This window comes from Eubalaena glacialis, chromosome 6, assembly GCF_028564815.1.
Source record: "Eubalaena glacialis isolate mEubGla1 chromosome 6, mEubGla1.1.hap2.+ XY, whole genome shotgun sequence".
Lineage (NCBI taxonomy): Eukaryota > Metazoa > Chordata > Mammalia > Artiodactyla > Balaenidae > Eubalaena > Eubalaena glacialis.
Window position 1 is genome coordinate 117,334,667 of NC_083721.1, and position 24,627 is coordinate 117,359,293.

General features: G+C 38.4%; 1 protein-coding gene and 1 non-coding gene across 2 annotated transcripts; one reads left to right on the forward strand and one right to left on the reverse strand.

The window, feature by feature from the left end:
- Positions 1-1,165: 1,165 nt before the first annotated feature.
- Positions 1,166-1,762, reverse strand: LOC133093615 (rRNA-processing protein FCF1 homolog). Its single transcript, XM_061193537.1, has one exon. It carries the CDS (start codon positions 1,760-1,762, stop codon positions 1,166-1,168), a length of 597 nt encoding a protein of 198 aa, XP_061049520.1.
- Positions 1,763-8,306: 6,544 nt separating this feature from the next.
- On the forward strand, positions 8,307-8,385 carry TRNAD-AUC (transfer RNA aspartic acid (anticodon AUC)). Its single transcript is given in 2 exon segments — positions 8,307-8,343; positions 8,349-8,385. It is a non-coding gene; the product is annotated as a tRNA-Asp (tRNA).
- The last annotated feature ends 16,242 nt before the right edge of the window (positions 8,386-24,627 follow it).

Consider the following 24,627-nt stretch of genomic DNA (forward strand, 5'->3'; position numbering starts at 1 on the left):
TATTAAACTATCAAAATTCAATGACAAAATATTTTTAAGGCAACCAGGGGAAAAAAGACAGTAACCCACAAAGGAACCCCCATTAGTCTATCAACAAAATTTTTAGCAGAAACTCTATAGGCCAGGAGAGAGTGGAATGACATATTCAAAATATCAAAAGGTAAAAAATATCAGCCAAGAGTACTCTATCCAGCAAAGTTATGCTTCAGATATGAAGGAGAAATAAAGGCTTTCCCAGACAAAAGCTGAGGGAGTTCATCACCACTAGACCTGTCTAACAAGAAATGTAGAAAGGAACTCTTCTTCCAGAAAAAAAAAGGGCAAAGTACAGAAAACTTTGAGTAATGTGATAAATAGACAGAATCAAAAAACTGCTACTCTGTATCAGAATAGGTTGTTAAACATTTAATTATAGCATAAAGGTTAAAGAGAAAAAAGCAGTAAAAATTAACATTAGCTACTTCTATTTGGCAGCAAACTCACAACGTAAAAAGAGGTTATTTGAGACAATAAAAACATAAAAGGGGAATAGGAAAAGGATGGAAGCCATGTAGGCAAATGAAGATAAGACACTATCAGGAGAAAAAGGACTATTTTACCTATGAGACATTTTTTTTTATGTGAGCAATTATTTGATTTATAAAAAGATGCAACAAATTTTAAAATGACACAAAATATAATTTTCAAAACAACATTAAAAAGTGAGTGTATTTAACCATACTCAGCTCATTACAGAGCATATGAGTGAGTGGAATAATAATTCATGCTATAGCATGTTTAATGAACTGGCAAAAGATAAAGTTGGTCGAAGGAAGGCAGAGGAAATTTGTCTTTTAAGAATTAGAACCGGGCTTCCCTGGTGGCGCAGTGGTTGAGAATCTGCCTGCCAATGCAGGGGACACGGGTTCGAGCCCTGGTCTGGGAAGATCCCACATGCCGCGGAGCAACTGGGCCCGTGAGCCACAACTACTGAGCCTGCGCGTCTGGAGCCTGTGCTCCGCAACAAGAGAGGCCGCGACCGTGAGAGGCCCGCGCACCGCGATGAAGAGTGGCCCCCGCTCGCCACAACTAAAGAAAGCCCTCGCACAGAAACGAAGACCCAACACAGTCAAAAATAAATAAATAAATAAATAAATAAATTTAAGAACGGTTTAAAAAAAAAGAATTAGAACCGAGGGGCCACATAATCATCTGGCAACCGCTCAGTGTTGTACCTATGGTTAGAAATGTACATGATGGGAACTCCAGGGATCTTCCGGATTCTTTGTTTAAGGTCCCGGTCAACTGTGGCCACAGTGTAACACTTGTGCTGAGTTACTCTTTGTACTAAGCAGTCAACTGCATAGGTTCCTTTGTGTGTGCATGGTAATCGTTCAAACCTTGGATCCTTGGCAATCCTTAGAGCCACTCGATACTTCTGCCCCGATTTCTCAATTTCAGCCATTACGCAGTCAGTTATAAAAGGGACACACTTGGCATACAGCCAGTCCATCATTGACTGCACTAAGTCCAGTTTGGCTTTAATGGAAAAGTTGATAAAGTTGGTATCGACCAGGATGTGGTAAGGTGGGCCCAGCTGTGTGTTATATTGGAAGAATAAGCAGGAAGGGTGTTGGGGGGCTTCTCTTTCCTTCAGTGCACTGGGATCTTTCTTTTTTTTCTTTTTCGGTTTTAATCTATCCTTTTCTTTAAGCCTCTGACCTCTGAGACTAAGCATTCGCTTCATGGTCACATACTTCCGTGTTTTCTTTTGCTTCCCCATGTTCACGCTGCACTGTTGTTTCTCTACCTATGACACATTTTATACAAACCTCACAGTAACCACGGAACATAAATCTAGAGCAGAGATACAAAATATAAAAAAAGAGGAAACTGAGAAAAACATCATAGAAACTGCCAGACTAAAATGGCAGGCATAAACACAAGGAAAAAGAAACAATGGAGATATAAAAGAACCAGAAAACAAAAGACAAAATAGCAGTACTAAGTCCTCATTTATCAGTAATCCCCCTAAATGTAAATGGGTTGAATTCACCAGTCAAAAGAAATAGAGTGGATGGATGGATTAAAAACAAGACCCAACTATATGCTATATCCAGGCGACTCATCCAGCTCTAAAGACAAACTGAAGCTCCAAGCGAAGGGAGGGAAGATGATACTCCAAACAAATGACAGCCAAAAGAAAGTGGGTATAGCCACACCCATCCAACAAAATAAACTTCAATCAAAAAAGGTAACAAGAGACAAAGATGGACATTATAGAGTGATAAAGAGGACAATTCATCAAGAATACATAACAGTTATTAATATATATGCAGCTAATATAACAGCACCAAAATATTTAAAGCAATTATTAACAGACCCAAAGGGAGAAACTGACAGCAACACAACTACAGTTAGAACTTTTAACACCCCACTTATATCAATGGAGATTCCTCAAAAAATTAAGACTAGAACTAGTAAATGATCCAGCTATTTCATTTCTGGATATTTATCCAAACAATACAAAAACACTAATTGGAAAGATATATGCACCCCTATGTTCATTGCAACATTATTTACTATACTCAAGATATGGAAACAATCTAAGTGCCCATAAATGGATGAATGGATAAAGATGTGGCATATATATATACAATGGAATACTACTACTCAGCCATAAAAAGATGAAATCTTGCTATTTGCAACAACATGGATGGACCCTGAGGGCATTAATATGCTAAGTAAAATAAGTCAAGTACCGTATGATTTCACTCATATGTGGAATGTAAAGAAAGAAAACAAAATAAATGAACAAACCAAACAGAAAATACATAGATACAGAGAACAGATCAGTGGTTACCAGAGGGGAAGGGGGTGGGGGAGGGTGAAATGGGTAAAGGGAGTCAACCATATGGTAATGAGTAGAAACCAAACTTATAGTGATGGACATGCTGCAGTGTATATAGAAGTCAAAATATAATGTTGTATACAAGAAACATATAATGTTATAAACCAATGTTACCTTAATAAAACGAAACAGTGGTTCTCAACCCTTGCAAAATATTAAATTCACAAGGGGAGATTTTTAAAAGGAAAAACAGATTACCTGAATCAGAATTTCTGAATTTTAAAAAAATCTCCCCAGGTGGTTCTCATAATCAGACATGGTTCGGAATCACTGGTCTAGAGTTTAGAATACCTGCTCCAGGTTTCCCTGGAGATGATAGTGTCAGCCCTTTCTCTCCCACAGCTGCCATGGGCATTAGCTTACAGATGGGAGGGAGCTTGGTGCTAACCAAATGCTCACAAATCAAATCAGTGAGAGACGCAGGATCCAGGTGGAATCTTTGATTGACAGTCTTAAACACCAGCTGAACTTCCAAAGCATTGTCACTTCTCTACATCAACTGGGAGGAGGGCAGTAGATAAGGACAAGGTTTCCCCTGATGAGAAACTATGTCTGCTATATATAACAGAGTCATGGTCACATCAGAACTAATACTTCTTAGGAAACATTTTCTATTCAGCTTCCTTGAGACAGTATAAAACTCTAAGGATTCAGATTTTTCCTCCCCAAGTCTTTCCAAATACAATTATACTATCTAAATATTCCAACACCTTCAAATACCATCCCACACCAGTCACTGGTAGGTAAATGATATCTGGAGAAATCTTGATGCACTGTTTCAGACTGTAAAAAATTTCCTCTGGACAAATGAATCCTAAATTTTTCTCATCTCCTTCACCCTCATAAACAATAGCAATTCTTTAAATCTAACAGTGAGAACCACTGTCTCCACCAGAAATCCTAGGGTGTATTAACATCAAGGTATATTGGTCAGATTTTGTCCATTGGTTTAGTATATGACCATCAATATCTATTTTTAACCTTTCTAGATTTCTGAAGACTCATTTGGATTCCAAAACTCAGTTCTGTAATGGTTACAAGTTCTTTAACATGGTCTGATGGCTTTTTAACCATTTTCCTTAAATGGTAATGTGTCTTATAATAATTATGTTCTATTTTGTACCCCTTTGCAACAACCCAATCTCACTCTTAGAGAATATTGCATTCCTATCAGGTAGCTTTCCTATTCTCTCCTTCTATTGCATGCATTCTAAGGAGTCACTGAAGTCAAAATTGTCTGAACTCAGGTTTCAGGCTCCTCTCATTTAGAAACACTAGCTGGGACATGTTGGAAATTACTTCTTTGGGTCTTCTGACATCTGTCAGTCTCAAAAATCATGTGGGTAGCTATGGTCATATTCTGTTATTAGAACATATTATCACAATAATAATCACTTTTTAATATTAAAAAGTTTAGACCAATCTAAGTTAAAATTTCACTGAAAATTCTAATTCAAAGCCTTTCCTGCCTTATGACTGTACTCTCTTCCCTCTTGTGCTTCAGATTCCTCTAAAATCAGATTGTGGAGATATGGGATTAAAAGAAAGAAGCAATAATCTTTCGCGTAACTCATTCTGCTTCAGTCCCTTGTCTTTGATATACTGCATGGCCACAAGTACAAATGCTTTAGAGGACCTATAGGGAGAGTGTCCTCGCTGTAGAGTTGTCTGGTGTGGGTCATGTGCTTTCCAGATGACTTTTTCCAATGACTTCACAGATCCAACTTGCTCCTGGGTTCTTCTTACCTAGATGATAGCCTCTGGATTGGGGACTGGTAAAATGGCTCAAACCTAATGTCCCTTGACTGATGGCAAACTTGCATGTCCTTGCCAGGCTAATAAAGGCTACACTGCTGTTGCTTCTTTCAATATCTTTGCCAATATGGACTAATTTAGCAAGCTTTTCATCTATTCAATCTTTTGGGTAAGAAACAGCTTAGGTCATTACACTCACATATGCATTTGAACTTCCAGGGACACATGTCTGGTCTCCTAAGCACTCTCTTTTTTTTTTTGTTTTTTTTTTTAAACATCTTTATTGAAGTATAATTGCTCCACAATGGTGTGTTAGTCTCCGCTCTACAACAAAGTGAATCAGCCATACATATACATATGTTCCCATATCCCCTCCCTCCTGCATCTCCCTCCCTCCCACCCTCCCTATCCCACCCCTCTAGGTGGTCACAAAGCACCGAGCTGATCTCCCTGTGCTGATCTCCCTGTGCTATGCGGCTGCTTCCCACTAGCTATCTATTTTACATTTGGTAGTGTATATGTGTCCATGACACTCTCTCACCCTGTCACATCTCACCCCTCCCCCTCCCCATATCCTCAAGTCCATTCTCTAGTAGGTCTGTGTCTTTCTAAGCACTCTCTTACTGCACTCTGTCCTGTAGACTGACATTCTCTTCTTTTGCTGATCACAGAATAAAAAATTTTGTCATGCGATTATTGTCCTTATTTGGTCTTTACTCCAAGAACTTCCTTTGAGAAAACAATTGACTGGGTCAGATATTAAACCCCAGTTCTATCTGCTGTGGCCAAGGATATGGGGTTATGGGGGCCTTGCCCATTTAGAAGTTTCTCTGGGAGCAGACTCTCTAATCACAGGGCTTGAGCAGATTTATTAAGGGTGAGTGGGGTACAGAGAAAAGAAATAATTTCATGTCCACTATTTCTCCAAAGTATAATTCTCTAAGGTATAAATATCAAGGATAGGAGAGAAGAACTCAGAAATTGGGATACCTAGAAGAGAGTAGATCTTTAATAATTATACTTTGGTTTTTGTAAATTCTTTACTGGCCTCACTCACTCATCTGACAAGATGAGTAAAATTAGTGGAAGCACCCTGATTAGAGTTTTTAAAGAGATAGGAAAGAAAATGGATAAATGGAAGTTTCTTACAGTAGTTAACATTTGCATAGCCAGTTACAAAACTTAGCCTGCTACTAAGTGAAAGATTTTATTTCAGATTTTAAAGATCAATATGAAACAGACAAGTAAACCATGATATTTTGTGGCAGTTTTCATGTTGTCTTATAATTACAACTCAAGTCTCAAAGCTAAAGTAAATAGACACATATCATCTCCACAATTTAAAGATCAACACTAGATTTACTCCTGCCTAACTCAGTGAAAGCTGGCAAAACCAGTCTTCTCCCAGTCTTTATAGATAAAGCACTAGACTGGTTTCTCACCGAGTCTGAATGCTCTTCCTCTGGGGTCCATGAAATAACTCTACACCCTTTCAATAAGTTTCTCAATTTTGCCTAAGGTACTTTATGTGAATCTCTGTTACTTGCAACCAAATGACCCCAGACTAAAATATGAAGTACTGTGGTCTTAAGTAGCTCGTCAGACAACCACACCATTTTCCTTTTCTAGTCAGTACCTAATGGAAGTAACTAAGGAACACCTGGGGTAACGAGACCAACCTCTGCAGGTTATGGAAGGACTTCTTAAGGTCAAAATGTGGGGAAAACAGAAGGTTCAGGTGATAACTCAGTCATCCTGACAGCAAATAAAGTAAAAACTGTAGGGCTTCCCTGGTGGCGCAGTGGTTGAGAATCTGCCTGCCAATGCAGGGGACACGGGTTCGAGCCCTGGTCTGGGAAGATCCCACATGCCGCGGAGCAACTGGGCCCGTGAGCCACAATTACTGAGCCTGCGCGTCTGGAGCCTGTGCCCCGCAACGGGAGAGGCCGCGACAGTGAAAGGCCCGCGCACCGCGATGAAGAGTGGCCTCCGCTTGCCGCAACTAGAGAAAGCCCTCGCACAGAAACGAAGACCCAACACAGCCATAAATAAATGAATTTCAAAAAAAAAAAAACAACTGTCAACTCAGCTAGAGAGGGTAGCAGGCACACTTGAAAGACGTGGGTAATATGAGAGGTATGTCTCACATTTGTCCCCGGCAAAGCCCTTTAACAATTCCCAGGAGATAATAATAGAATCCGGGTAATAAAATAAAGTCTAACCTTTCTTTTTCTTTGTGCCTCCTTCGGTTTCACTTGCTCATAGGGTGCTGCGTAGAGGCCTCGCGCCCCCCCCCCCCCCCCCCCCGGGACTTCATGCCAGAGTTCCTAGTGCGAAAGGGCTGCGCCTGACACTTCAGCTCATTAGGCCGTCAACGTGCGGGCAGAAGCGCTGCACACGACATTCAATGTAAGACGGTGGCAGCGCGCCGTGTGCAGAGACGCTGCGCCCCGCACTGCAATCTGGAGCGTGAGCTGCGCAGGTGCGCACCCGCCTGGCGCGAGCCCCACCCCTTCCCCCTGCTGACGAGATCCCTGTGAAGCAGCCCCGCGCACAGCCAGTCCGGGAGGGCGTGGACTCTGTAGCTCCAGCTTGCGCCTCTCCATTCTTTGATCAAAGATTAAAGCTTGGGCTTCCCTGGTGGCGCGGTGGTTGATAATCTGCCTGCCAATGCAGGGGACATGGGTTCAAGCCCTGGCTGGGAAGATCCCACATGCCGCGGAGCAACTGGGCCCGTGAGCCACAACTACTGAGCCTGCGCGTCTGGAGCCTGTGCTCCGCAACGACAGAGGCCGCGATGAAGAGTGGCCCCCACTCGCCGCAACTAGAGAAAGCCCTCGCACAGAAAAAATAAATAAATAAATTTATAAAGTTCCTACCAAACTTCTTAAAAAAAAAAAAAAAAAAGAATAAAGCTTTCCTTTGCTTCTGAGCCGAACTTACCTTCGTTCTATTGACGCAGGAGGACCCTTGTTGGGGACGACTCGGAAGGGTTGGTAACAATTCCTATCATGTATTATTGCTATTATATACCTTATAGCCCGTATGCCATTTTACACGTATTATCTTCCTTATGAGACTATGAAGCTCTGAGGACATAAGTTCCTAATTCATCTTCATATTTTCCCGTCAACCAGCATGGTTGCCAGGGATGCTGTTAAACATCCTACAATGCCTAGAACGGCTCCATTCTCCACCCTCCACAATAAGGAATTACCTGCTCCAACATGTCAATAGTACCAAGGTTGAAAAATACTAAACTAGAGTTTCCTCTGATCAAAGACTTTTTCTTGATGACTGGAGCAGAAAGAACACCTTTGGGCTTCAGTTACTAATACCAACATCTGGTGCCAGAGGTACTTTTTGCCCCACTATAGCAATTCTCCCCTTATTTCTTTCGATAATAGAACATCTTGAGTTTTAGCTGGACCCTTGACTACCAACTAGAGACTACAGCTGTCATCCTCTCTTGTAGGCAAGCTTGAGGTTGGGACTAAATTCTTGCCAACGAAAAGGAGTGGAAATGATGCATGCTTTGTGTCCTTAAAAAGGAAGATTTTTGCACTCTTCATTCTTTCCTTCCTGTAAATTATAACATGGATGTGGAGGGTATGAATGACATTTGTCCATGTGGATACAGATAAAATTACAGGAAAGGAATTCCCTGATGGTCCAGTGGTTAGGACTTGGCGCTATCACTGACACGGCCCATGGCCCGGGTTCAATCCCTGGTCGGGGAACTAAGATCCCACAAGCCCTGCTGGTGCGGCCAAAAAAAAAAAACCAAAAAGAAACCCAGAAAACCTTACATGGAATGCAGAGTGATGCAGAGTGATGGGATAAAAGAAACCTGGTCTCACGGAGCAAAGTCACCTACCTAGTTTGTCCTGCCTGTTTCCTGCTGGCCAGTCACATAAGAAGAAAGCAAATTACTTTTTGCTTCAAACAGCATTGTTTGAACCCTTTGTAATAGCAACTTAGTTTTTGTCCTACCTAGTACAAACCAGATACAGTTTTTAGTGTCTGGATGATGGCTGGGAGTGAGTAACACTATAGGAGATAGACAGCCACATGCACAGGTTTAGAATGCTGTAGACAGGACCGGTTAAAACTGATAAATACATGATGTTGGCAGACAGAAGGAAATAGACTACATCTCAAAAGAGACCATATTATTTGCATGCAGTGGTCTTTGTAGCAGTCAGCTAACTCATGGATCATACAAACTGTGAAACGTGGTAGGAGTTGAGGTTACTGTGATTTTTAAGTTGAAGGATTTAGAATGTGCATTGATTTTTTTCCCCCCTGCATTGATATTGCTTTTAATTTCTTTGTTTATAAGCTTTAGAGGTGTTATTAGGATATACATCCATCTAGTAGAAAAAAACTTCCCAGTTTCCTGGAACAATGTTCTATAAGAAGGAGATGGACATTTAACTCTTATTGTAAACATTAGCGATCTTAAGAATAATGCAAATGTCTTATTTAGTAATTTGAGGAAAAGGTGGGGAGTAGATAGAACTAAAGATTAAAACTAACACTTTTTAGCCACCAATTGCCTGATACTCTGCTTTATTCCTCTTGTTGTGGGATATGATTTAGGGAAAATGATCATTGTTTTTTTCCTCCTACATGTTCTGGTTGCTACCCTGATTTCTACCTGTCAAATGAGCAGCTTTCACCCTCTCAGGGGAGGATATGTGTAGCTGAGAAGGGGAAAGAGATATGTTAAAACTCCTCTAAGCCAGGCATTTTGAAATCCAAGCCTTTTATGAGCCAAGCTTTTTGAGATCACAAAGGATTTCTGAGCTACAAAAGGCTAAGCCTCTGGAGAATGTTAAACATGGAGTCTTGAGCATAAAGTTGGGGGCGGGGGAGGGGAGCTTGCTAAGATAAGAATATTTTCCCACACGAAAGGAGATGAAGTTTAATAAGTAAGTGGGAAGAGTGTTATCTGAGGGGAAGGAGCTAGAGTTTGCAAACCAGGGTGACTGAGACAGCATGTTGAGCCCTACTCTCGGCCTAACCAAGCTCTGGATGGCGTAAATGCAGACCACAGAGAGATTTGGTAGGAATCTTGGATCAGAGGAGGCGAGTTTTCCATGAAGCCTGAGGGAGTGCAGGCCTCGAAGATAAGTCCTGTTAGTGTACCTGTTCCCAACCAAAGTCATCACTGTCTTGCAATAGACGGGTAGAAGGGTCTGGGTCTGGGTGTGCATCTGGGCCCGTGCCTGGGTCTGGGTCTGGGCCTGGGCCCGGGTCTGGGCCTGGGTCAGGGTCTGGGCCTGGGTCTGGGCCTGGGTCAGGGTCTGGGTCTGGGTCTGGGTCTGGGTCTGTGCCTGTGTCCGGCTCTGGGCCTGGGTCTGGGTCTGGCACCGGGTCCAGGTCTGCATCTGGGCCTGGGTCTGGGTCTGGGTCTGAGTCTGGGCCTGGGTCTCGGTCTGGGCCTGCATCAGGGTCTGGGCCTGGGTCTGGGTCTGGGACTGGGTCTAGGTCTGGGTCCGGGACCGGGTCTGGGTCTGGGACCAGGTCTGGGTCTGGGCCTGGGCCTGGCTCCGGGTCTGGGCCCTGGTCAGGGTCTGGGCCTGGGTCCGGGTCCAGGCCTGGATCCGGGTCTGGGTCTGGAACCGGGTCTGGGTCTGGGTCCGGGTCCGGGCCTGGGCCTGGGTCTGGGTCTGGGTCTTGGACCAGGACTGGGCCCGGGTCAGGGTCTGGGTCTGGGTCTGAGTTTGGGTCTGGGTCTAGGTCCCTAAGCCTGGGTCTGGGACTGGGTCTTAGGCTGGACTTGGGGCTGAAAGAGGCTGGAACTGGGACTGGGACCAGAGATGGGGCTGGAACAAGACCTAACCCTGGGTCTGGGTTTGGGATTGTGCCTCGTTCTGCACTAGATCTGGGCATAGATTTAAGTTGGAGATGGGTCTGGGCCTTGGGCTGGGCTGGCGCTGAAGATAAGTTTCTGTCTATAAGAGGAAGTCAGGGCTGCTGCAGAGCTGCAGAGGCTTTGCTCTTAATTAAGTTAGTAGATATCAGGAGTCATATCTAGACTTGCTCTGATAGGGTCACTAAACTGTCAGTGACCAAGAATTTCCTACCAGCAAAGCCATTAACCCCTTTCTCACTCAGACTTTCCTTTAAATTCAGAAATCCTGATATCTGAATTCAAATAAGAGTTCATCAAGAGAAGAACAAAAGTGAAAATATAGCTTTAGTTATGGCAGAGTCTTAACAATTAGTTTGCAGTTAGAAGACATTTACGTTTTTTAGCTCTTTTAAATCTTCAACAATTTTCATTTATTCATATTTTATGTTTTAAAGTAATTATATTTTAATCAAACATGTTACCTTTGGTTGTTATTTGTATTGGTTTTGGAATTATTATTATTATTATAAGTATTACTGAAACTTTCATTTCTAAACTTTTGTGGATCTATGATTTTATAAAAATGGGTTATGGATTATAGTTATCCATGTTGGAGATGGTACAGCATGCCTTGAGAATAACTCTTTCAATTCCAGCTCTGCCTTTATCTTGACTTTGAACGTGTCGGTTACTCTTAGAACCTCACTTTTGACATAACAACCTCGCCTCGTAGGATCGTGAGCGGTCCATCAGCTAGTAGAAACAACATACAGAATAGACAAGCCATACTCCGTAATATCCATTCCCTTCATAGGCGTCACCCTCCACCTGGCCTCACTATCAGAATCCTTCTCCTGGGGAACACAAGCTACTTTGGGCAACTCAGTCTTTTGAGTCCCGCAAAAGTGGTTGTGAATAACCTAGATTGTAAAATTCCCACACTAAGTTGCTAAAGTGTAAGTTACTATCCCACTTTGGACTCAGTTTGCTTCTGCTGTTTTGATCTTAGTAAGAGAAAACAACCATTATGAGTTTCCATGATGTCTGGCACTTAGAACTCATTGACTCACTTAATTTTCACAATGACCTGCAAAGGTGTGTTATTGTCCCTATTTAATTTGAGGAATATGAGCCTGAGAAAGACTTAATCACTTGCCCCTAGCTATGTAGGTATACCTGACTGAGTCAGAATTTGAAATAAATACCTTCTGACCCTGCATAGGAAGCCCCAGACCTATCCCTGCCCTCTGATTACTGGGGCACTTACAGAGGTGACAGTGCTCCCTGACTCATAGTCAAGTGCTTGCCTTTGGTTTCTGACCTTTCCTAGGTTCCTCTGACCCTCAGCTTTCCTTCAATATTGTGACTTAGCTTCTTCTGTCTTGAATCTGAGCCCCATGTCTATGACTCACTGTTAGGTATTCTCTTGGTGGGGTGCCTAAAGGTAGAGTTTTTAATGTATGTAAAAAATTGATTTGGTTTGGACTTATGTAATGATGTAGAAATTAAGACATATGATATAAAAACTAAGAAAAAGAAATACAGCAACTCTTGATTTTCACAAGAGGGTGTGTGTGTGTGTGTGTGTGTGTGTGTGTTATTTAAGATAAATTACAAATTCTGGGGCAAGTTTTTATCCCCATCTAGTATAATACACTGCTGCCTACACCAGTCTGTTTTTAAAGAATGCAAATTAATTTTAATATTGGAATAAGGCATTTTAAAGGAAGGAAAATCTGTTGTTAAAACATCATATAATTCAGATTTCATTTGTATTCCACTTTGAATAGAATTGCCTGTGGCGTTACTTCATCTAGGAGCACAGATGGCAGAAATATGTTTATATATTCACATTTTTTATATTCCTTATCAATTTCATTCATAATCTTTGGCACTGTCAACTGACACAGTTTTATTCATTGAGATTCTAAGATATGTGTAGAACTACCTGTTTAATTGCTCTGAATACAAGTCCAGGAAATTCAGGGTCATGAGGAAATCATTAGTCATGACCTTGAAGAGTTAATGTAGCAAAGAAAATCAGGAAGAAAGATTTTGTCGACAACCGATTATTACTCAACATCAGTTTTTGGCAAAAGACAAAAATATTAAAAGGTAAAACAGAAAGCCTTATCAGCGCTATTCCTCATTAATGTGCTTAGCATGGCTGACACAGGGGTGATGGTTGTGTTGGCCACCAGTCTCTGTAAGGAATCATCAGTACCTTGGTCTCTGGAATTACCCTAGGAAAGAAATGAGAACTCTATTTTCTTTTACTGTTCTTCATGAATTGCAACATCAGGATAGTGGACCTTTAAATTAACTTGACTAACCATTGGCTATTAAAAACAGATTGCTAAAGGTTGATGAAAAGGAAAAATGGGTGGAGAGATTTAACAAATATCCTCAAGTCTTAAGATAGCAGTGAAAAGGAATTCTGTAGTCAGAGCCAGATTTATATATAATAAATTGTCTAAATGCTAACCTGCTATAAATTCTATGGTCTTAGGAAAATATAATAAGAAATTAACTCATGCCTAAAATCTCACACCATCTTTGTTTTCCTTTCAGGTTAGAGTTTTGAACTCTAATTAATGTGAATAACTCTCCCTGAGAGGTAATGTCACCCAGTAATTGGTACAAAGTTGCTTAAAAGAGAACCAAAGGAGGGTGGTGTGAGTGATCCCATGAGGCAGAGTCACTGCTCAAGCTCATATGTGCTGATTTTCTTGGGGGTTGCCAGTTCATTACACCAGCATGAATGAACATCTGAAGCAGGTTTTCCTAGGAGAGAGAAAACAAAGTATAGTTGGACAACACCAAAAGAAAATAATGACATGGGGCAGGTAGACCATAGCTGCCCAAAATTATATGGAGAGCACAGTATTTAAGGTTAGGGATTTTGGAATTATGCATGCCTGGGCTCAAATCCTTCGTCCACCAACCATTTGTGGAGACAAAATACATAACTATGCTATGAAATAGACTCCTCAGCTGTATCTGCTAGGGTTGTGGATAAGATTAAAGAAGAAAATGAGTATCATGATTTAGCTCCATAAACAGAAAATATTTGGCCCTTGGTAGCTAATATTAATTCTTTTATTATCATCATCACCTCCAGTGCATGGCAGGAGTATGGATTCTGGAGTCAGACTATTAAGGTTCCAATCCTTTCTTCATCAGTTACTAACTCAGTAACCCTTGGCAGGATATTTACCCTTGATGTGCCTTAGTGTCCTCATCTGTTTAATGAAGATAATAATACCTATCTTATGAGTTTGTTAAGAGGAATCAATGATTTAATACATGTGGACAATTGAACCACTAGATCCTGTAAATAGTAAGCACTCTGTTAGTTTATAGTAAGCACTCAGTTAGTTAGTTTATAAAAACCTATAAACTAAATTATCTAATTACTATACTAATTACTAATTACTATAAACTATAAACTAATTACTAATTACTATAAACTAAATTATTACTATAAACTAAATTACTATAAACTAAATTTTAGTTTATAATTAACTATAATTAACTAAATTATAATTTAGTTAATTTATAATTAACTAAATTATCTAATTACTATACTAATTACTAATTACTATAAACTAAATTATCTGTATAATTTTAAATGGTGTAGAGGAACTCTGAATAGGAGATCAGTGGCAATTTGAACATAAAATAGGGTACTTTTTAGCTTTTCAGGAGAGTGATTTTTTTTTTGTATGACTGTCCAAACTAACCTGAGGTGCCTGAAGGTTAGGATTAATTTTTTTTTATAGGACTCTGTTACGCTTGGAGCAGTACCTCCAGTCATAGAATCTCCAAGCAGGAGGAAACCCAGTGGTTTTTCTGGCCGATGTAAGACATGCACACTCTTTATAGTACCTCCAACAACACAGGGCATAGCCAATGAAGGTGAACATATTACTTTTCAAGGCAGCCAATTTTCAGACAGTCATAGGAAGGAAAGTTGGTTCTTGTCTGGAACTGAATCTCAGTTCCCTTCTAACCACTGGGCAAGTCCAGCCCTAGAAAGCACCACAGACTAAATATAGTTTCTCTTCCTTATGAAAATTATTCAAATATTTGTGAATAGCATCCATGTCTATTCCTCTCCCCCGTGTTAGGCTGAGTTTGCCTTTTCTTGAAGCTAAGTTCCTTCCACTGTTGCTTGTATAAGAACAGCATGGAATCCTTTGGAGTCATATTGGGTGGACATCAAATTTCCATTTGCTTAACCTGGGCAGTTTATTAGATCCCTCTTTAATGCCTCATAGAGATGGAAGTGGTAATACCTAACTTAAAAATTGCATTAGGGATTAAATGTGTGAGTGTATGCATAACACTAGACACAACATAGGTGCTCAATGATGACAATAACTACATTGATAATTATTGTTTTACATAGACTGTTTCTCCTGCTATTCTTGGCCTTCTTTGATGAAAGTGTTCAGTGTGTCAACATGTGAAGAAAGAAAAATAATTACTTTCGTTTTTCATACTGTTCCTAGGTGTGATTTAATCTTAGATTTTAAGACTAAAATGTCATAGAGACATTTGAAATCACTTCTAATTAATAAACTTTGTGAAAGTTGCAGAGTGCTTATTATGTGTCATTCACTGTGTTAAGTGCATTAGGTGCATCATGCACTGTCTCCATTACAATAATTCAATGGGGCAAAAGGCCTTTATTTATTTATGTATTTGTTTATTTATTTATTTTTTTTTTTTTTGGCTGCGTTGAGTCTTTGTTGCTGCACGCGGGCTTTCTCTAGCTGTGGTGAGCAGGGGCTACTCTTCATTGCAGTGCGCAGGCTTCTCATTGCGGTGGCTTCTCTTGTTGCTGAGCACAGGCTCTAGGCATGGGGGCTTTGATGCTCCGTAGCATGTGGGATCTTCCCTGGCCAGGGATCAAACCCCTGTCCCCTGCATTGTCAGGTGGATTCTTAACCACTGCGTCATCAGGGAAGTGCCCAAAAGACCATTATTTTCCTCATTTTGTAGAAAAGCAAACTGAAATTTAGTGATACTAAGAAACTTGTGCAAATTCACATAGCTGTTAAGTAGCAAAACTAAGATTATTATCCAAGTCTCTCTGATATAGCATATAGCACAAGGCGTCCACAGTCAGGTGTGGGGTTGCTGGAACAATTCATGGTCCTATGAATTTTTTAAAAAAATTAATCAACTGAAGCTGTCTTCTAGGATAAAGTCCCACTCTGATGGGAAACTTCCGGACATCGAATCCAAATTGAGGACAGTGTCAATGGGAATAAAGGAAAGAGAAGATTCCTTATAAAAGGAATGGGTGGGTCGGAGGGCAAAGCCAGGAGATCTCAGGAAGTATATGACAATTTTAAAATTTACTTTACAAATAAACAGGGAAGAATAGGCTCTAGACCTGGGGTGGTGGAAGAGCTGGAGGGTCCAAAATGGCTCCATTCACATAGTTGCTTGCCATTTGCAGGGGCCTTAGCTGAGACTCTCAGCAGAGGTCTTGACCTTCTCCAGATGGGTCTATCATCAAGGCTTCTTGAACTTCCTCAAGCCTTATGGCTGAGTTACAAGAAGAAAGCAGAAAGCAGAAGCTGTCAGTTCTCTTAAGTCCGGGGCTCGGAATTTTCAGGAAATCACCTTTGCTGGTCAAAGCATCACATGACCAACCCAGATTCAGGGTGTGGGGAAATAAATTCCACCTCTCAAGAGGAGAGTACCACATTTGTCAAGTAAGAAAAGAACTGATGGAGACCATCTTTGGAGACTATTTACCATATATGCTTATACTAAAATGCAAAGAATGAAGCTAAAAGTGTATCCAGTTGTTGATATAACTATGCTGAGAGAAACTATTCCAAAACTGACGTTAAAATGTAGTAATAGATTATACATCTTTAGTAGGTATATTTTAAGGACAAAAATAACAACAAAGTATATATATCTTAAAATGATTTTAGAAATCATACTATTTGTGGTAGTGTTGATATTGACAATCTGGGACTTGTGTATAAGCTGGAAAAAAAGAAAATTATATGATATTTAAGTTTACCATTATGTTATTAACGATCAGGATTCGTGGCATGGGAGAAAGAAGACAGTATAAACTCATGATGTATTTTATCTTAAACATTTTTTCTTATATTTTACCTTAAAAATATTGTCCACTGAAAATTTCTGGAAAAATAAGCAACCTAGAAGAAATACACAATTAGCACTCAATTGAAATATTATGTCTCACTAAAAAGAATGAGAGTTCCTTGGGAAAATGTCTGATTCTAGTGATACGAAATGTGCAAGATGGGCATACCAAATAGCAAGGAAACTATCAAAGACATAAAAAAAATCATGCCAGGACTTCCCTGGTGGTCCAGTGGTTAGGACTTCACCTTCAAATGCAGGGGGTGCAGGTTCGATCCCTGGTTGAGGAGCTAAGATCCCACATGCCTCGCGGCCAAAAAATCAAAACATAAAACAGAAGCAATGTGGTAACAAATTCAATAAAGACTTCAAAAAAATGGTCCACATCAAAAACAAAAAATCTTAAAAAAAAAAAATCATACCAAAAGTACTCAGGAGCCCACTTGAGGAATTTCTCAGTGGCCAAATAAGGGATAATTTGGCCATAAACAAGGATATAACTATAATAAATGTAAACATATCACATAGTTTAGATCTATGAGTTCCTAATAATAGTTTAAAAAAAAGCTTATAGCTCAATATTGGAGGATGCTAGGAAACCAGCTTATTATTTTTAAAACTGGTAAATAAAGGAAAAGAACAAGCATTTATCCTTTCTCTTCTATATGTATTTGGCTACTCCTGGGTAACCATATAGTAGATGTGTAATGCGCCTCTTTATAGAAGTATTGTAGTTAATAAGTAAAGAAAGAATATTAGACTTAGATATCACCATATTTCAATTCTCCAAAGAATTAGTGAATGTATTCATTCATAATCAATGGCCTCTATCATCACAGTATAGAGAGAACCAGACCTCTTGATGAAAGAACAAAACAGCATTTATGAAGTAGTCTTGCAAAAGCATCCAAGTAAAAAGTGAGCAGCAAACTGATTAAGGCTCCAGGTTCAAAATCCAATTTATAAGAAACTCAGTAATCAGAGGAACACGTTAAATGGCAGTCACAAGGATGTAGTCGGCAAGGTGCAGACCACAGGAAAATCTACAGAATGAGCAACCTAATTTATTCAACAAATAAATTATAATAAAATAAAAGATACAGAGAAGATGCCTACAGATTTGAGAGACATTAATCAATTACAATGTGTAATTTTAATTTTAAAAGTAAAAAAGAATTTGTTTTACACACATACACTATATTATATATATATATACATACGTGTGTGTATATATATGTGTGTGTATACACACACATATACACATTATACACTTATTGTGTATATGTATACATTATACACTTTATGATATATATCGCATTTTCTGACAGAATTGGAAATTTTAAAACTAGATATTTGATATTCAATGATAGTACAAAAAAATACTGTTAAATAATTTTAGGTGCAATAATTGCATCTAAATCTCAAATCTCAACACATATTTCTTTCTCTTTCCCCAATATTTGTGCATTGTCTGGGCAGTTCTGCCTCAGGCTATGGGCTTGTGTTCAAATGTGTTCCATGAGTTTCTCAGTCTCCCTAGATCTCATGTTCTTTTAAAGACAGATGACAGGAGCACAGAGGTCAGACTTAATCACACAGCACTATGCAGTCTTTGATGGTGTCATGAGCACTAACATTTCAAGCTATTTTCATGGCCAAGTTCAACATCTACAGGTGAGGACACAAACTCTGTCCACAGAGGTGGAACTGTAAAGCCACATGGTAAAGGTCATAAATGGGTAATTCTATAATGAAGTAGAAGTGAAAACATGAGATCAGTAACCCATTCTATGATATACTTATAACTATTTTAAAAATAAGTTTTTATCTTTTAGAGATAAATATTAACATTTATGGATTAAATGATATGATGCCTGGCATTTACTTCAATATGATAAAGGTGAGGGTTCTTATAAAACAAGGTCTTCCATAACTTGATAAATATTGTAGCTACGTGACAGGAACATTGGGAGTTCATTTTACTATTGTTTTTGTTCCAACATAAAGAGTTAAAAATTTCAGAATAATTAAAAAGCAAATACTCGATGTCTTTCATCATTATTTGTAGACCATAGAATCATGAACAAATATTTGCTAAGCATTCTTAGGTATATAAATAGTTTTAAGTACCATCTTAGGGAAGTAGGATTTCTTAAAAATGAAGTAATTCTGACTTGTGAAAGGCCAGATAACAAACCAAGGATGTTTGTTCTTTCTGAAAAACTTTTGAGTAATACATACTAAAAATATAAATGACTGATGTTTCCCAAGAAAACCACTTCAATTCTATAAACAAGATATATCTACAATCATCTATTTAGTGATCATTCAGTGATTCAGCAAAATGAATGATCATTTGTCTTTTCAACATATCACAGTTACTGGATGCAATAGAAAATAAAGTTCTAATCCCCTTTTCTTACCCGTACTCTACATAACCAAATTACTGCCAAATTTACAAACTTTTATTCTGTTTCCAAGATCATCCTAACACTTCCCACTTTTGCTTAATGATATGATGTTATTGAGGTTATTGAGCTCTTCATTTTATTTATCTAGATTTCAAGATATTTATAACTTATACTTGAAGGTTACATAAGCCCTTTAGGTATCATTTTATCAGCTTCATCTTCATTACTCTACAAAAGCTCACTATACCTTCCAAACATGTGAAAAAACAGAGATGAAAAAAAATTTTTAAGTGCTTTTCCTAATTACTAGGCAAATATTTGAAACTGAATAATGCTTTTCTTAATTAATAGGCAAACATTTAGAACTGATATTTCTTCCCAACTCATTGAGTCTGTATCATAAGTCCTTAAACAACAATAAAAGCAATCATAAAATAGTGCAATGTTCTAACAAATTAAAATATTTACTCAGAAGTACTTTGTGCAGTAGAAATTATTTAAGTAATGCTGATTTGAAAATAAATTAGATTTTTGACTCTTACTTGATTCCATATGTGATTTGAGTATGAAAAGTTTATACTATTGATAACTGAACACAGGTTTGGTGATATTTACAAACTGTAACTGACTTAACAGGAGTGTACGGGAACCGAATTTGAAAACAACAGTCAGGCCACTCCACAACTTCTTTTCAAATCACCTAGCAGGGATTGGGAAGAAAATATTTCAGACAGATGCCTATGATTCATTCTCTCCTGTTCTGGTAAGTGGAGAGTCACCTAGGAAAGAAAAAGGCTAGCGACGACCTGGTCTAATTTTGTAAACGTGGTGATTGGGCCTCCTGGCAAGTAGACTAATGCTATTCATAAGAGAGTGCTTATCTATGGAATATTTTTTAGCAGAATTCCCATGGTTTAGGATTGACATATTGATGAATAAAGCTAGAATCTGGCTTTATGAAGCATGGCTTCCTGTGAAATGTAACATGTGCTATAACTATCTAGGACATACAACATCTATGTATGGCAATCTAAAGTGCCTTGCAAACTTTCTTAGATACCTCATCCATTACTTTGGGTCAGAGGGATTTTCCATTGGGAGAAGGAAGGACCTGGGGAGGTGCTCTCAATGTTCCAGAGCATTCCCTGCTTTGCTTATGCCCCTTGCCTGCCCACAACCTTGAAAATATTAGTAAACCTTGGTACTGGGTATGGTCTTTTATTTATTTATTTTATTTAATTGATTTACTTGTGTCAGACTGATTTAACAATATTTTAAAACATTTAAATGCTGTCTAAATTAAATCATGGGGTTTCCCAATAACTGTTTTGAACTATGTGACTCAGAAATAGAGTAATGGGTACTAAAGCTCTGGGTAGTTAGTTACAAGACCAAAACAAAACTCCTCCTTTTTGTAAGTAATTATGAACAATAATTAGTAAAAAGATTAGAAACTATTTCTAAGCAATATAAATTTTACTGATAATTGCACCTAGACTGATATATCAAAAAATTATGTGTGTTGCATACTGAATATTTTATCTGTGATCTCTGTAAAGGAAACCATAGTTACAAAATGAGGTTGCTTGCTATAATTTATAATGGGGTAGATATTTCTATCTTGTTGCATTAACATTTTGAGGCTGCACACTGGAGGTTCTCTGAGAATGAACAGACATTCAAAGCGATTCCTTTACCTCAGAAGGGGCAAGAAATTTTTCACAAATTAAAAAAAAATATTTTGAGAGATTTGCAGGTAATGTTGATCTCAATCCTCTTTTTATGTATCTTGAGAAGCATTGCTATAAATAGATAAAGTGTGACACTCTATCTCATTGATTTAATTATTTGATGCCATAATTAATATGATACCAGTATTTCTAAAATATGTCTCTTTATTGACAGGGTATCTATAAAATCTTGAAATAAGATTCGAAGATAAAATCAAATTTCCCCGTAGAGGTGGCACAGGAATCAATTTAAGCTCAGAGATAAGACATAAATCAATGAAATTTTCTGGAGGGAAAGAGTGAAAAAGAGCAGGGAGCTGAGAAGACCAATATTTAAGAAAGAGGAGGCTGGGGTAAGAGTGACAGAGCTGGTAGAGCAGTGAGAGAAAGAGAGCAGGACAAAGTATGTCAAATTAATGATTTAACTGTTTAGTAAATTTTATTTTCTGTCTTTGTTTAAGCCTCCCTAAAATAACCCTTTTGGGAAAAGTCCTAGTTGGAGAACTCTTGAAACGTTCCATGTACACTGAACAGCTTTGCATACGTGTATGGTTTCTCTACTTCCAGAAGGACACTACTGACCGTCTCATTTAAAAATGCACACTTGGACAAGAACTGATCCCTCATGGGGTTTGCCTGCAAATGTCTACCTTCCAGGCATATGCCTTTATGCCTCAGCTCCCCCTTCTGTCGCCCTCCCCACACCCACCCGCCTCCACATGGCAGCCCTCAGCAGGATTGGTGTCACCTCCAAATCATTCCCCAACCTACTGTGACAGAATGATTCCATGCACTTTTAGCAATTTGGGCACATCTCTATTTTTGCCCTGTACTTACTCCTGTCTGTTTACGTGTCTGTTTTCCTTATAAGACCAGGAGCTAATTGAAGGCAAGAAATATTTGTTATTCATAGCTTAACCAACGACAAAATTTCTGGCAAACACTGGAAATATTTGTTGAATAAGTATTTTTTTATACAAGTGGCAAGCTGCCACATGATTCTACCTGTTTACATAATACATAATATGATTTTTATTTTTATTTTAAATGTGTTTAGAATCCAAGGCACATCTCAGTTTAAGTCTCATCCGTCTCCTGGTATAGACAAAGTTTAATGAGAAAATGTCTCATAGGAACTAAGTGATTGCGTGATTGATGTCATGAGTTTACTTTCCTGTTACATGTATTAAATATGTATATATTTATCTCTCTATATAGAAAATTTGTATATGTATGCCAAGACTTTCTCCAGGTCCACCGATTTGGGAGTGCAAATAGAATCATAAAATAATAATGCTTTTTCTTGATTGCACTCCACCTACTCAGTATGTCTAAAATCCTGCCCGGGTATGTATTTTTGTAAGGCCCCTGGAATATGTCTCATTTATACTCATAAATATGCTCATGTTTCCTTCTCCTGTTGCAGATTCTTTTTCATGGCATCCTGCTTGGATTGCTGAACCCAAGAGATCTGACTAACCACTGTGCTCTTGATGAGTACTTCCACTTAGATCTGGCATCTGGGAACAACCACTGTCACCAATAGATATTATATCACTCAAGTTTCAAAATAGCATGATATTCCAAGGTTAAGTGTGTGAAGATCTTTCTTTTTAAACAGCTTGTGGTGTGGGTGCAGGTCCTTGTCAGGCAATACAGGGTTGTTAAAATCCAGAAGGAAACCTGTTGTGTCTACCTGGCATGAGAAAGCAAAGGACAAGTTCAGGATGAACTCAGCATCTGGAAAGTAAGTGGGGGAAGATCCTACAGAAGAGTTTATATATATACATCTTGTGTATAAACTCTGCTCAAGTCTCTAGCTGACCTCTGAATTATGGATGTGCTGGGTAGATTCTAAACAGCTTAGTTTCTAAGCTGGCTAAAATAACTGAACTGAGATTGCAGAGTTTGGAGTTTGAGTTCAGCCATGAAACAAAATATCAGTACTTTTCAATGGAACATAACAGAATCCAGAGTCTCCACAAGGTATTATCCATAGTGCTCAGAGTATAGTTAAATTTATTAGATGGGAAGAAACAGGAAATTGTCACCCATACTTAAAGAACTTAAAGAGAAAAAGCAATCAATGGAGACCAACTTCAACATGACCCAGATTTGGAACTAGCAGGCACAGATCTTAAGCATCCATTAAAACTATGCTAAAAAGTATAGAGGAAAATATAAGGGACAAGGCAAAGGCGGCTGGCACATGTATTTATGTATAGACACTCTATCCTTCATATAAAATAGCATTCATTATAAAAGTAGTGATGACAGAAAATAGCTTGACATGCACCCTCAAAAGGAACATTGAATTCAGATTTGTTCTATAAGATATTCATTCATAATGAAGAATCGTTTAAAATGTACTTTGTTGGGTGCTATGAAGACAACAAAAATTAAATTTAAAAATTAGATATGGTTTTTCCATTAGCAGACCTAAGAGTTAACTTGAATCTGAACAACTATAATATAAGGCCAAAAATAATGTGTTTTATAAAAACAGTACTTAAAAGTAGTCTGAAGCCCTAGAGGTAGGCAGATTTATTTCCAGATTTTGGGAGGAGAAGATCTAAAAGTAAGGCTTTAAGATGACATGACAGATAAGATGGACCTTAATAAAGGCTTAGATTTTTTTTATATGCGGGCATGAAAAAACAAGGGTGAGCATCCAGGTGTACCCAGTAAAGAAAGTTCTAAATATAATGAAATGAAGTAGCTATCTTTGGCTGGAGGGTATAAATTGTGACAAAAGCAACGAGAGAGAATGCACAAAGAATAGGTGGGTCCAGATTGAAAAATGCTGGACCAAGTAGTTTAGACATGATTCTGAAGATACTAGGGAGCCAATGAAAGACAAGATACAAAAATCCAACATTATTTCCTTTGAAAACCACAAATGCAGAAAGGATTTCCATTATTTATTGTTTGTGATTGTAATCACCTAGTACAAAAGGCAAACGGAATGGCTCATAATTTCAGTGCAGGTCTCTTTAGTCTGTTAAGGATTAAGTTACCACATGACAGATTTGAGCAAAAAAAGAAAAAGATAAATGTGCTATAAAATTACTTAACATTTTGGTTAAAAAATATATGTAAGAGCTTATAGTTTCACAAAATATTTCACTGTACTATTAAAAAGAGTCTACCCCTGCCACTCCTTGGCATAGGTGTGAGGCAAATTGAATTTCATCTTTACAAATGAAAACCAATGCATAAAATACAAATTGCAATTAAATTATATGTTGCTAAACTTATCTGCTAATATTTGCAGGTAAGCAAATATTTCTTTCCTAAGACCCTTTCTGCAGGCTTTTCTGATGAAAAAATTCAGAAGATTAACTGTTATCAGGCAGTTATAAAATTACATTGACATTTAAAAAATATTGATAATAAAGACAAAGCATGAAAAAATATTTTAAAGCCTAATGTTAGGTAGGAAAACAAATCCTTTATGGGTAATGTGTTTTTACAATATTTCAGTGGGAATATTTTGGGTTTTTGGAATGTCAGAATATAATATTACCAGAGTATCTCAAAACAGGAAGGACAATGGAATTTTATGTCTTTGCTCTCATAAGGCTTATTTTATCCTTCACATTACAGCTAATGGCCTCAAGGAAAAGAGCATACACATGTGGCCATGCAAACATTTTATTACATCAATAAGTGAGTTATCATGTGATACTTTTTGACTTCAAATAGCTAATGCAGCACTCATTTTTTTCCCCTAAATTTGTTTTGTGGCATGGAATGGTGTCTAAGTAACCCTCCTGAGATAATATATATGGATATATACATAAATGTTCCATATATTCTGCAAGTTCATATAATGCATTTTGT

What these genes read in the sequence shown, in the direction of transcription:
- LOC133093615 (XM_061193537.1), bottom strand. Translation starts at nt 1,762, where the DNA reads ATGGGGAAGCAAAAGAAAACACGGAAGTATGTGACCATGAAGCGAATG.